Source organism: Haplochromis burtoni, unplaced genomic scaffold (assembly GCF_018398535.1).
Source record: "Haplochromis burtoni strain Fernald_Lab_line unplaced genomic scaffold, NCSU_Asbu1 Contig_523, whole genome shotgun sequence".
Classification (NCBI taxonomy): Eukaryota; Metazoa; Chordata; class Actinopteri; order Cichliformes; family Cichlidae; genus Haplochromis; species Haplochromis burtoni.
The window spans coordinates 186926-200476 of record NW_024582884.1 but is presented as its reverse complement, the minus strand read 5'-3'; the positions used below and the strand labels follow the sequence as shown (position 1 = coordinate 200476).

Genomic DNA, 13551 nt, shown 5'->3' with positions numbered 1-13551 from the left:
TCCCATAATTTCATAAAGGACATGCCCACTCTAATTACCAAAGTAACTTTAACAATAAAGCTGCCACGTTAAGAAAAGTCTGACTTCAAGGATAACGTATCACCCGCTGTACTGCATTGTACATAATGAGGCTTCTGATCCTGCTTCAGTCAAGAAAGCTGTGAGAAACTTTGAACGTCAGAAAAATCATCACCTTTAAACACAGATTAAATATCATGCAGCCCATGTTTTAAAAGACCTATACACCAAAGATAGAAAAAAAGGAATCCTAACCTCTGTCGAATGCCACGGGCTGAGCGAAAACCACTGGCCTGTTGAGGGTGATGAGAACAGCCTCTTTGTCAGTGGATCCACTGATTTCCTCCTGCAGAGCATTCCGCAGACCAATCCGAGTTTGGAAGTATGCCACTTGGTGGAAATCCGAGCCAGCTTCTTCATACACCTTTAAAGTGAAAGTGAGAAAAGGAATCAAATAGTCATCTATTATCGTAGGATCTACTGTACAATATAAAGCGTCTTGAGGCAACTGTTGTTGTGATTTAGCGCTATATAAATAAAATTGAATTGAATTGAATTGACTTCATCTGATACGATAAAGCACGGGATGAACGGGACCTGTTAAGAAGTGAGGATTCTGTGTCTGTATGCTGAGTAAGACGAACTGCTTGAGAATACGTGCAGGATTTCATTTGTACCTGGTGCTTGACAATCTGTCCAAGGGCTAGGTTGAGGTCAACTTGACATTTTCCAAAGAGTTTCAGGTAACTGCTGCTGCCTCCAGCCTGAGCCTTGCACTGGATTCTGTTGGACAGCTCGAGCTCAATCAGGCCCGTCTCAAAGCGCACGGCTCGCATGGAGGGAGTGGTTGCTGTCATCTGGATTCCCTGTGAACACGAAGACAACAATAAAATCTCCACAGAGAAAACTTGAACTGGTTTCATCCCTTCAAAACAACACAAAGCTTCTCCTAAAGAGAATAATTTTGCATTTCTGAAACAAACTGAACATCAGATACCTTGAACCTGAGGCTGAGAGAATAAAGCAGGATTTTGGGTTTGTCTGCATCTGTTGAGGTGTCGTGCTCATTCCAGAGTGGGATGGGTTGTTCTCCTCCTGGCAGAACAGAACACACACACACCTTACAGGTCACACACAAGCTGGATAAAACATAGCTGAATTGTGGCAATGTGGACCGGGGGCAGATGTGCAAGTATTAATCTGCTGTAGTCTTCAATTGCAGCTTTTCCTCTTTAATGTGCCTCCATCGTTATTCTTTTCTCTAAAATGGCAAAAAAAACAAAAACCTACCACTACTCTTTTTGTTGGGCAATTATATCAATCAAGCTTGGTGAGCTTAACAAAATACTATCAATAATGTGGAAATAAACAAGGGTGGATTTGTAGCAGTGCATCGGGCATTGATATTTGAGGAAAAACGATTTTTTAGCAACTTAAGCAGCAGCTGTAGGATACAGAATGCTGTGGGGGAAAGCCAGATGTCTGAGATTAGATTAACTTTATTGATCCAAGAGGAAAGCTCGGCTGCTGCAGCAGCACACAGAGGATACAGTACTGTAACGTGTTTGTGATTCTGGTAAGTCTCTAAAAATGTAAAAGATAATAATTAGAATAATAATGAAAAACCAGAAGGTTTACGTTACATTACCTGACACTTTCTGAATGACCTCGTTCACTTCCTTCATGAAAACCTTCTGCAGAAAGACCAGGTGGTTGAGCAGGTCTGTGGTCAGGTTGTGCTCAAAAGAGCCAATCTGTGCACGAGAGAGGACAGTGAACACAAAGATCAGTTAGATGTTACAAATAACAAAACTTTAAAGATTTAAAATGCAGATTGTAAATCAACAGGCCTTTAGTTAAAGCACCTGCTGCTATAACTTTTTTACCTCAGCTACACATCGCAGGTAGTTGCCCTGCAGGTAGTTTCCTTGTTTTGCTGGGAAGTCGTCTGGTGCCCAGCCCTGGTCTGAGTGACTATCGTGATCCTCCATGATGTACTCTCCCGACATTGTAACCGGCGGCAGCGTGAGGCTGGCTGATGGCGACATAGTGTGCTGGGACATGTCCACCGGGGACACTTTTGATTGGAAGCAAAGTTTGTGGTTCGGCAACTCAAACGTGAAACTGGTTTGTGCTCCTAAAGACAAGTTGGTGAGAGAAGGAATATCATGACTCATTAACCTCAGCAAATTGGTACAAAAGGCTGGGAGGAAAACGATTATTTTAAAAAAATATTGCAGTTTGTATCAGATATATTTTCACACACCCGTCATGCCGTGGCTCTTCATGCGGCCCATCTTGTACTCTGCTTTCAGTGATGGGAGCAGGGCTGCGCCAATGGTGATGCCATCCATCATGGCGCTGAACTTGAGGACAATGGGCTTCTTCTCCAGGCCTTCGGGAAGCTGAGGGAACTCGTTGGCCTCGACAGGGGTCTGGTTGATACTGGATGCTTTGTCAGAGGGTTGCGGGGTGGGGGTGTCCTCCCTATTAGGAGGTTGGCTGTTAAAAAAAACATAAAAACAATTACTCATGAGGTCAGGATTGCATGACTTTCTACTTTAGCCGCAACTTTGGCTTTTAAAGTATTACATAGCCTTAATCCCACTTACATCCATCAACTTCTTTACCGCCTTTTAAATCCCTTCTTAAACGTTCTTTTACTGCGAGCCGTTAATGAATGTTTGCTATGTGTTTATAAATGCCGCCTTGTTCCCCAATGCCGTGTTTGATTCTTTTTATAATCTCCTCTTGTTAATATTTCTGTTTTTCTTTCAGATGATTTAATTACTTCCATAGGATGAGACTTTGTTCAAAAGTGGAATACTGATAGAGTTTATGTTTATTATTATGTGTGCTGTGTTGTCAGGAGGGTCGCTGGCTGTGTGGGTTTCCTCCCACAGTCAGAAATGTCCATGTTAATTAAACTGATGATTCTAAATTGGCCGCCAGTGTGGGGGTAGATACAGTGCTTAAGTAGAAAGTAAAGTGTTTTATAAATGTGTGTGGAAATCACTGATTGGTCAGTGAGACTAGAAAAGTGCTACATAGTTACATGTTCAAGCGATGATGTAATATGTTAATGTCTGGACTGGATTTGGGAAGCAGCGCCTCCGATTTATCCACCCAGCCTTATGAGGTAAACTGCGTTGAAGGAAGCTGCACATGGAAAAGTCACTGCTAATGCTTTGATTCAGTTATGTGTGTGTTATTTTTCACAACTCTGCAGATACTGACTTCCATTCCAGCGAAAATCAAATTATAGACAAGTTCTTTAATACCCAAAGCACACCTACAACTCTATAAATATATTAACATAATTCAGCATATTACCATGGAAACAGACCACACACAGGTTTTAAAGGCGGGCGACAGTGTGGACCTGCTGTAGTAACGTGTCTGTTTAGTAGACATTACGAACTGAATGAGTAAACATTACACTTCAGAGACAGCACGTGTTGGATGGTGGATTCATTTATGGTTTCAAGTTGAGCACATTTTGAAATTGATTACTTTGAAGTGGGGAAAAAAAGCTGTGAGAAAAGCTGAATAGGTGAAGCAGACGTACGCATTAGAAGGCTGGCGGATGAGGTCGGAGATTTGCTTGGAGAGCTGATGGGAGCTGCGGACCATCATACTGTGCAGCGTAGCCGGGTGTTGGGGAATGTTGATCATGATGGCCCCCACTTTGAAGACAGCAGCGTTGTTGGTCTTCAGACCCCGCTGGGCGCTGTACAAGGCCTGAGACTTGGCGATGTTGCATTTGACCACCGTTCTGTAAACACAGAGGAAGCCGGAATAAGCAGCGGAGCAAAAAAAACTCAATCATAGAGAAGACGTAGACTTATGAATGAAGGTGGGGTTAGACACCAAACAGTGAAACACCATGCACATTCAGGACTGCAATTATTTGTGTGCGCATTTTTGGTTTTTGGTTTTTTTAGGGACGTAATGAGCGGTTATGGTAGTGACGCTATGAATGAATAACAAAGAATGTACGGTCTGCAAGCCTGGCTGGCTCAGCTAAAGGAAAATGATATTGTGTGGACTAAATATTAACAGACTGCAGATTTTTATCAGATTGATGACATTAGAAGAGAACATGGATGCTGTAAACAAATACAAGAAAGTTGAATAGATAATGAGACACCATTTTTTGGCTTCAGCGTCTCAAAAATTTAGTTTTTCTGCTTCTCACTGGTACAAAGAGATACTGCACTGACTCGCTTTTATTTTTCTGACATTTTATAGGAAAAAAAGTGAGATGAGAAAGAAATCAGATGATTTTATGTTTTGGGGAAGAAGAAAAAAAGTCAGCAACAATAATCCACAGGTGGCAGTTGCTTCATTTACACAAACTTAATGGGGACAGATCATTGTAAATGCTCACTGAAAACAGATGTGGTAAACAGGTGACTGAAACAAATGATGGATGTACATTTAAGGAAGTTATGCTTTTGGTTTAATGAGTCCCCTAAAATGCAGCATAAACATACAGAAACTCTTGTTTAGCAGTGCTGGTGGGAGATGTTGGGAAATCCTCCAGTCTAGGCAAGTAGTTGGAAGAGAAAGCAAATTAAAAAGAAGAAGAAGAAGAAGAAAGTGTAAAATAATTTGAGAAACTTGAAGGTCAGAGCAATTTTTCACATTAAATGTACTGTTAAAATGTTTTAGAAGTTCAGACGTTATTTATGATAAGGCTCTGGATTAACAAAGCAGTTAAAACACAAAGATGAGCTCAGGCAGCTCAGAGAACCACAGCTGAACATACTCGTAATTAAACTGCATCTAGGAGGCAACACTAAAACAACAACTTCTGACAAGCCACTGATATGTCAGACACCATTGTTTTGTTTTACTTCTGCACTGGGACCTGCTGTCTTCGCACACTGTTTTTGCTTGAGTCAAAAGGACAAGAGCCAAAATAAGCAATCACAGTAACAACTCGAGAATGCTACTGTCTTGGCCACATAAATTTAAAAACAGGCAGAGTGTGCAGGTACATTATGGAAACAGTCTTAGGTCTCAGTTTTATTTTCACAGTGGGAGGATTTCTTAAGTAAGCCATCTATTTATGTAATAAACTGAATCAAAACAGTGTGGAGACACGCTGGCCTGTCTAAAAGCATAAATACAAGGCTTGCAACCTGATTAGGTTGGCTACCTTTTGAGGAAATTGCTTGCAGTAAAAAGAAAACATAATAAAATTAACTGGCTGGACAGGAGCCTGTAAATAGTTCTCACTGAGCACTAACACAACCATGTTTTAGAGGGCTTTTAAAGGTGTTTATGGAGTTTATACTTAAACACTCAATCAACTGTTTTGATAAGAGTACATTTTGCAAAAGTTGTTCACTTTACAAAATTGTGATTAAGAATTAAAAAAACGACACATTTTTAAAGAAAACATTCAAACTAATAGAAAAGAAAAACACTACCACCTGCTGAATTATTAAAAAAGAAAAAAAAAACATTACAATGAGAGAGAGTGAGGATCAATACAGTTAAGATCAGACAGGAACAAAGCACTTCGATTAAAACGCTTGGTTTCTTTTTAAATAGCTGCTAAAATATTTAATCGACAGACTGAACAGAAGGAAAGTTTGCACGTACTGAATGTCAGGAGTTATCCCCTCCAGCAGAACGATGTTTACCCCTCCTATGTGAGCCGATGCGCACGTCTCTGTCATTTTCTGGTGCAGAATATCTGCAGGCACAACAACACCAAAAAAGAGATCAGATCAAACAAACCAAACTTCTACTGACCAGGAACTTCCCTTTTTTTGCACACCTGCATCGATCTACTTTGGGACTTTCTAAAGTTTCATATCGGATCTTTCCTACCATAAAAAAAGATGGAAAAATCATTATCTCTGTCAAAATCCCTGCCTAACCTTTCATCTTCTCCTTCAGGGTGAAACTTCCATGTATCTTCTTCAGTTCTGCTTCCATGGTCAGCCCGCCGATGTCCGCCTCCAGGTGTGTGCGGTTCACCATGCCGATGCCGAACACGATGAGCGTGACGTGCTGAGGCTCGGAGTTCACAAGGCTGCGTCGCCTTCCACCCGCACCGGGAGGCTTGCTGGGCGTGTTGGGGTCCTGCTGCTCATTCTCAAATATCACTTTACAGAACGGCTCTGAGGTGTGACGTCCCGTCTCTGTGAATTTAGATTTACACGTTACATTAAAAACTGCTTCTGTACTTTCACTTATAAAATCGGTGATGACAGATGCACCACTTTTTTTTTATTTTTTATTAAATTGGGAAAGTTTATCCTCCCACTCCGAAGGAATGGTCACTACTTCATAGCCTCCTCTGTTACAGCAGTAAAATATTCTAGTAGGATAAACTGAAATAGGCGTGTCACAAACAGGAGAAATGAATGAAAAGGTGTTTATAAAACAGTGATCATGAAGGAAGTCAGTCAGATTTGCAGAGCATAGTGTGCAGATTATAAGACAGTAACAACCTCTAAAAATAAAGTGAAGAGTAAAGCATAATGAAAAATACACAGTTAAGCTAAACAACTGAAATGTGGAATTGGATGTGTGCTGGAAGCTTTTTTCCACCTGAAAGGCCGTTCTCCGGGGAGCTTTTCTCCAGGATGCCAGTGGGATCGGAGATGAGGGAGTAGAAGTTGAGCAGCTTGTACATGTTCTGCCAACATTCTGCTGATGGCTCGCTCTGCTCTGACACTGTGATGGAGTCCGAGTCATCCATCTGGATCGCCATGTGGTCGGCCACGTCACGGGACCCTTTCCGTGACACCTGAGGGCATTACGCAATATTCCAGATTATGAAACAGAAAGTAGACGTGCCACAATATGCATCGTGGGGCTGAAGGGTAAATAAACAGGCCTGCTGACTCATTCCTTATTTTATTACCCCGTTGTTTACTCTGACAGTATAGTTATGATGCAGTAAGCTGTCACGACAGAGCCACTTAATGAAAGCTAAAAACAGACACTTGTGAAATAAGTGTCAGGGAGGTGACTCAGTTATTTCAGGAGAGTTCCCTAAGAGGGGAAAATACTTCAAATGTATCTCATACATCATTTACTTTAATAAAAATCTAATTTAAAAAGTGCTTAGCGCCTCAAACTTCAAAGCTCATATTCCAACTTCTGAAACAAAAGAACTTTCACCAAGTCAAACATGTTTGCAAGAAGATTTCTAAAGTTGAAAACTTTTTTTGAAAACAAAAAAATATTTCTTACTGAAACATCACAGATGTGTTTAAGATACTACTGTCTGTTCTGAGAAAATCCTATAATCTTCTGGCTCCCTCTAGGGTTTGTGTGGAGGAAATGTCAGCTGCTGAGTGAATTTAGTGATTCTACTGGTCTGGACAGGTGCGCCTCACAGAGCCGTTGAACAGGCACAAGAGGTTTTCATTTAATTTCATCACAGCCATTTACAGTTACTGCGCAAAGTCTTCATTATGTTTGGCTCCTCAAAATATACGCATTACTTCCTCTCCATTGTGATATTTTCCCATCTTGTCCTGTCATTATCATCGTTACCTTGGAGGTGCGTCTTTCTGAGCGTCCGAGGGAGCTGCGTCCTCTCGGCTCCCTTCTTCCCAGCGTGTCCATACCCGATGGAGGTCCGTTTGGAGGTAAACCACCAGCATTTGCGGCTCCCCCTCCTGATCCTCCCCCTCCACCCACTCCTCTCTTGCTCTTCAGAGTCTGGGTTCCGCTGCGGCCCGCCCCATTCAGGCTTCCACGGGAGCTGCGGCTGAAGTCCGACGACCTGAAGTGGCGATACGGCCGGGCCTTGAAGGTGGGTGTCGGGGAGGCCGAGCCGGCGGTGTAGCGGCTCAGCTTGATGTCGGTCTGCGTGGCCTTGATATCATCGATCATGGTGCTGAACTGGTGGATGAGGCGCACCAGGGCCATGTCGACGCGCTGGCTGATGGCCTGGCAGGCTGTAGTGAAGTCACAGTGGAATGTATTGTAGTGGCGGCGGTTGAGGTCGTGGAAGGAGAGCGGGGCTGCGGTGGGGCCCTGAGGAGCGCTGGTTGACTTCTCCATCACCACGGCATTCACACTGAAAGTCTCAATCAGCAACGCTGGCTTGAACTCAAGGGGAGGCAGGTTCACCATGCCTTGCCTTAATATAGAAGAAGCACAAAGGGTTAGCAGATAATTTCATTAAGAGAAGAAACCAAGGAAAAAGGCTTAAAAAGCCAAAAAGCAGGGATGGGTAATGCAACATGTGCCTGTCGTGTTTTAGGACAGTTTTACCTCCTGGATCGCTTGTTTTTGCGCTCCTTGGTGGTATCAGAGTCGGCAATGTCTGCTCTGAGGCACTCGAGGTTGCCGGAAAAAGACAGGTGCTCTCCAAAATACATCTTATAGCTAAGCGGAGTGGTATCTTGGGCCTGGATGCCTGTGTAGCTCAGTAAAGGCTTAAAAACAACCTGAGGGGATGAAAACAGACGATCAACGCACAGAAAAGAAGATATTTTTGTAGACACTTAACTAAAAGCTTTCTATCCGTCTGACATCTGCGTATGAAATTAAAATAAAACGGTGAAATAAGGAAATGGAAAGCCCAATGAATGCCGAACGGTATGAGACAGGTGACATTTATATTAGCACAGAATGATTCCTTATCAACAGACCCGCTCGATATTCAGCTTTTTCTAACTCGATAAACAAATCGGACTAATTGCAAATCAGTGTGAATTAGCTTTTATCTGCTTTAACGGCATCAACATAAAAAAGCCTAATTTAAAAACCAATTTCTGAACCAGTTCTAAAACTTATCAGTGAGCAGCAGATATCACACAAACTACCTGACTAATTCATGTCTAATTATAAAGTGTAAAAACAGATTTAGAGACAAACCTGAGCATCAGCCAGCTGAACAGCAGCTGGACACTGGTTCCCCTCTTCAATGTCGGCCATGTCGTCCTGGCTCGTGCTGTGCTGGGAATGCTGGGAGTGGGTCCCATCGAGGGTGTTCTGGTCACTGGACAGCACTGTGTTGAAATCTGAGGCCGAAGGGATGGTGGGCAGGTTACACGTCCCACCTGAGGGTGTTTAACGTGGTTTAGGATCCACGTGGATTAAGAAAAGGTGGCACACGTACAAGCAGCAGTGAGAGAGCAGAGCACTTTACCACTCCAGCTCCTCATAAAAAACATGTTGGAAAGAATTACACAGACAGCAAGAGAGAACGTTAAGTGGAACTTTACAGCCATTTAATGCACAATTTGCAACTGTAAACAGCCACATCACACTTACTTAATTTGTTTGTGAGAAACTGCTGCAGCTAATTTGCTGTGCTGTCATTGGCTCACACTTGGGTGACTACATAACGACGAACTTAATCATCTTTGGCACAAATCCGATCATTACACACTTACAAATGTATCCACAATTGCGAAGGTAACAAATGTTTTTCAGTCATTTGCATGGCTGATTCCAAGTAATAAACTGCTATTAAGAGAGAGTGAAACAAAATGCAGAGTGCTGCAGTTTGTAGCTTAGAAGATGAGTGGGAGTACAGGGTAACAGAGCGAGGGATAGAGCGGTGTTGTGAGGAATAAGAGAAATTTCAGGTCACTAAACTGAGAGTGTGTTTTGCAGGAAAGTACCAGTGAGGAAACAACATGAGCTTTTCTTACACAGCTTCACGCTGAGAGAGGCTAACAGGCTACCACATGACTTGAGGTGTATAGACTTCAAGACTCACAAAACAAAAAGGAGACCTAGTACCACATAAAAATAGATTAGTAATAATAATCCTTTAATTGTCCCACAAGGAGAAATTTGGTCTTTGCAATGTGAAGGTTTTGAAAATACCTGAAATAGCACCAGTGGTACAGGTAAAAAGACAAGACACACTGGAGGCAAAGCGTCTGTCTGTATCTTATATATATAACTGTTATACGGGTTCATCTTGGCACACCTGGATTACAGCCCCTTATCTACCCGAACAGAGGCATCGTTACATCCTTCCTCAGTAAAAATCTTTACTCCGGCTCCTACTACATCCATCAGAGGACGCTTTTTAGTCGCATCACTGACATTTCAGTCCTACATGTGTTCTGCACTTTGAGACACTGATGAATTCACACTGACCAAGTGGATGTTGCATGCCCAGGCAGCATTTTAATCTAAACCACACAGAGCATTTCCAGTAGTGAGAACACTTGACTTGGATATCTGTTTTGTACTACATGTAAGAAATGGCAACAGGGGCCTGGGCCCCGCCTTGTTTTTCTGATACGATCCAGAATTCAGGTGTGAGAACAGTTTGAGAGGCTTATAAGAACAAGACTAAACACAAGAAGAGACTAGCATGATGAATTTAAATTAATCACTCTAATTGGTGGGAATTCACAACTTTGGAGAGGCAAGGGACAGTAAAGCCTGATGGAGTTTTTAAGAGAACAACGACTCGTTCATATAAGATCATGGAGGCCATGTCTTCCACCCTCATCCAAATATAGGTCACATCTGGCTTAAAAAAAAAAAAAGACAAAACAAAACAAAACAAAAACAAAAAAAACAAACAGCCAGAAATTCAGAGCTGAGGCTTCAGAAACTGTGTAGAGCCTTTTCTCATTTCATTTTAGTCTCCAATAGCATGCCATACTTTTGTAAAACAAACTGGTTTCTGTCTTCTTTTTTTTTATGAATTTTGCAGACTTTTGTGCTAATTTTGCAAATCGTGCAAAACAAAAAGGGGATGCAATTTCCAATTTTCTTTCATTGCAATAAATCAAAAATATCTCTCTAGTATATATGAAGGTGGTCTGGATGGCTAACAAACTAATGGGGGGAAATCACAAACTAGCTGCTAGTCAGCTAATTAGTTCAACAACACCATCAGCACAGCACTCAGTGACTACTTAGCCCTGACCTCCTTCTGGACTGTTATCTGGCAGCGGTTGGTACTGGTAGCAGGGGTTGACAGAAGAACCCAGTGAGGCTACTGAAACAACATTACAGAAAACTTTGAACTGTTACCGCAAGAGTGAATAATTGTTTTATCTATTCCAATATCATCATAACAAAAATGCATAAAATAGAGCATTATATAGCAAAACAAAATCATCCTCTATTAAGCTCATTGTGTCTCACCTGTCTGTAGACTGTTGTGCTGGGAGCGGTTGACCGGAGACTCCTGGACTCCAGCCCCCGTCTTGTTGCTCACAGCGTTGGACATCCAGTTGTAAAAGCTGACAGAGGAGGGCTCCGACAGCAGCGGGTGCTCAGTCAGCATGTCTGTCCCTAAACAAGGAGAGATTGAGAGTATATTGCATCACGGAACAGACTACAAAAACCTCGACAGTACACTTGGATTGACTGCTGTTCATGCATAATTCATCTTTTACAGTCAGCACGTGGATAATGCGTATAAGGAGGTGTTTCCACAATGTTCCCACTTTCACACCTTAAAAACATATTCTAATCTATTTTTTACAGCTTTTATTTCTCATCTTTGTCCTTCTTGGGTTTAAGTGCAAATCTCTCTCTCTACATATTTGTTCACAGTGAGCTGGTGGCGGATTTAAGAGCACGCTGCAGTTTATTCATTACTGACATTGCTGAACAGCAGAGGTCACTGTTGGAACAGAAATGCAACTAGATTGTTTGAAGCTGTGATGAAAATCAAGTTCAAGCTAATGATCGACTTTTACCAGAACCTTCCCCATACTGCAGTTAGCAGCGGTGCAACAAAATAGCAGTCGAGTGCGAGCACCTGTGCGAGTGAGCGAGCTGCTCTTGGTTGCGGTGGCGGCAGACGGCTCGTTCCTCTGGGGCGTGCCCTCCAGCAGATTGTGCAGACTCCGAAAGCTGCCCGTCAGGTTGCTCAGAAGGCTCTCCTTCCTGGGGCTGTCCTTGGCTGGCAGGCCTGCGCGGCTCACATGGGCGGGTGAGTCAGCTGCTGTGTCACCACTGGTGTAGCTCAGCGACTGGTAGGGATGCGAACCCTGGGTATGACAAATGTACAGATTGCTGAGAGGAGTTTGTGTTCACACTATATAATTTTTTCCTCAAGCTGCCAGAGCCCGTTCTAGTTCAGCGACAGGTGGGATAAACTTCGTCTGGCAACATTATGAACATGGCTGAACCTAAAGCTGAGGTAATACTTTTTAGACAAAAGAGCCGAGTTGTCTAAAAAAGAAAAAAAATACTGTATAAACACATCACACTTTAATTTAGGAGAGAGGAAAATGTCACCTCGTCACTCAGTGTTAAGCTCTAATCCCTCCTGGCTTTCCAAAAGCAGAATCACCTTCATACCACAGTCAAGACAGCACAATCAGTCTGCAGTGGAGAGCTACTACCTTTGCAAAGTGTTTATGTAAACCAGACTATCATTATGAAACCTTGGGTTTTGAAATGTCAGAAAAAATAAAACCAAAAAACAATGACTCTCTTCAGAGAGTCATTGAATCTCTCACGACAACCTAAAATTCCTCATTTCATCCAACCGACAATCCAAACGTGTGACATCCACAATCTCTGAAGATTTTTTTTAATTACAAGAAAGTACATCCATCTGTTGTGCATCGTCCATCTTTACAGCCTGCATTGTATACGAATGCATGACATAAAACCGAAACTCATACCTTTATTCTGAGCACAGACTCGTTGTGTGTATGCGACTTGGAAAGTTTCCTCATGATCTCCACTCCGCTCACAGGCCCAGAGTTGGCTTCCTTCGGTGGGGGGCGGCTGCATGCTACCTCCAGCAACATCGTGTGTTCACTCACTGTGGCTTAAAAATAACAACACAAAATAAAACTCTGAAAAAAAAAATCCTTTAAAGAGGTTGAACAGTCTGTCACTCAACCCCAGAGCTCCTTTCAGCAAACTAGTGGTATCAGTCTATAACACATCTTTGCAAACACTGACAAAGTAAAGGTCAAGAGTTTCACAGCCCATCTGTGGCAACAGATGGGTGCCTCACAATATTATTAGCACTGTGAAAGCTGTAGTTTCCCACCTGCATCGAATTCAAATTCAGCTCCATCCGCGCTGGTGTCACTCTGCAGAGCAGCTCCATTGTCCAGTCCCAAAATTGTGTCACCCTCGTTCTGCTGAGGCTCCTTGGGTTTGGTAAGCTGGTTGGGCCTCATCAGACCAATAGCCTTGAAACCCTGAGTTACCACGATGAATTTCATCCACTGCCTGGCCAATGCTACCAAACCTTTCTTTAGAGTGACCAGGGCTGGAACCCCATCATTCTGGGGTAAAAGGAGAGGAGAGATCAGCGCCACTGTTTCACACTGACAACAGATTCATTTAAATAATGCAGAGAAGACAAGAGAAAAGAGACGTTTGAGGCTACACTACACATGATCATGTTATGATCCTGCAGCAGTGCAACAGAAGAGAAGGGCTCGTACTAACCATAGTAGCTTCCTCTATGACGGAGTAGTCAGCTTGTTGCAGGTAGCGGTGCAGGATGTTACAAAGCATGCAGGAGGGGTTCTCGTGGAGGTAGCGGGCTCGTTTGGTCACGCGGTTGTACTTGCTCCTGATCGGGATGTGGATGCTCTTTTT

The 13551-nt window shown here is 42.7% G+C and overlaps 1 protein-coding gene across 1 annotated transcript in view; it reads right to left on the bottom strand.

The window, feature by feature from the left end:
- The window catches only part of kiaa1109 (KIAA1109 ortholog), a 63285-nt gene that overhangs the window by 28546 nt on the left and 21188 nt on the right, over positions 1-13551 (bottom strand). Inside the window, exons 26-45 of the mRNA XM_042214149.1 lie at positions 13399-13551; positions 12992-13232; positions 12615-12763; positions 11741-11972; positions 11119-11268; positions 10898-10969; positions 8875-9059; positions 8269-8444; positions 7543-8134; positions 6589-6787; positions 5913-6176; positions 5632-5725; positions 4515-4565; positions 3587-3793; positions 2285-2520; positions 1905-2155; positions 1667-1772; positions 1016-1113; positions 696-884; positions 274-442 (exon numbers count right to left, since the gene is read on the bottom strand). Of these exons, the coding sequence (XP_042070083.1) occupies positions 274-442; positions 696-884; positions 1016-1113; positions 1667-1772; positions 1905-2155; positions 2285-2520; positions 3587-3793; positions 4515-4565; positions 5632-5725; positions 5913-6176; positions 6589-6787; positions 7543-8134; positions 8269-8444; positions 8875-9059; positions 10898-10969; positions 11119-11268; positions 11741-11972; positions 12615-12763; positions 12992-13232; positions 13399-13551 (3814 nt within the window). The remainder of the gene's footprint in view (positions 1-273; positions 443-695; positions 885-1015; positions 1114-1666; positions 1773-1904; positions 2156-2284; positions 2521-3586; positions 3794-4514; positions 4566-5631; positions 5726-5912; positions 6177-6588; positions 6788-7542; positions 8135-8268; positions 8445-8874; positions 9060-10897; positions 10970-11118; positions 11269-11740; positions 11973-12614; positions 12764-12991; positions 13233-13398) is intronic.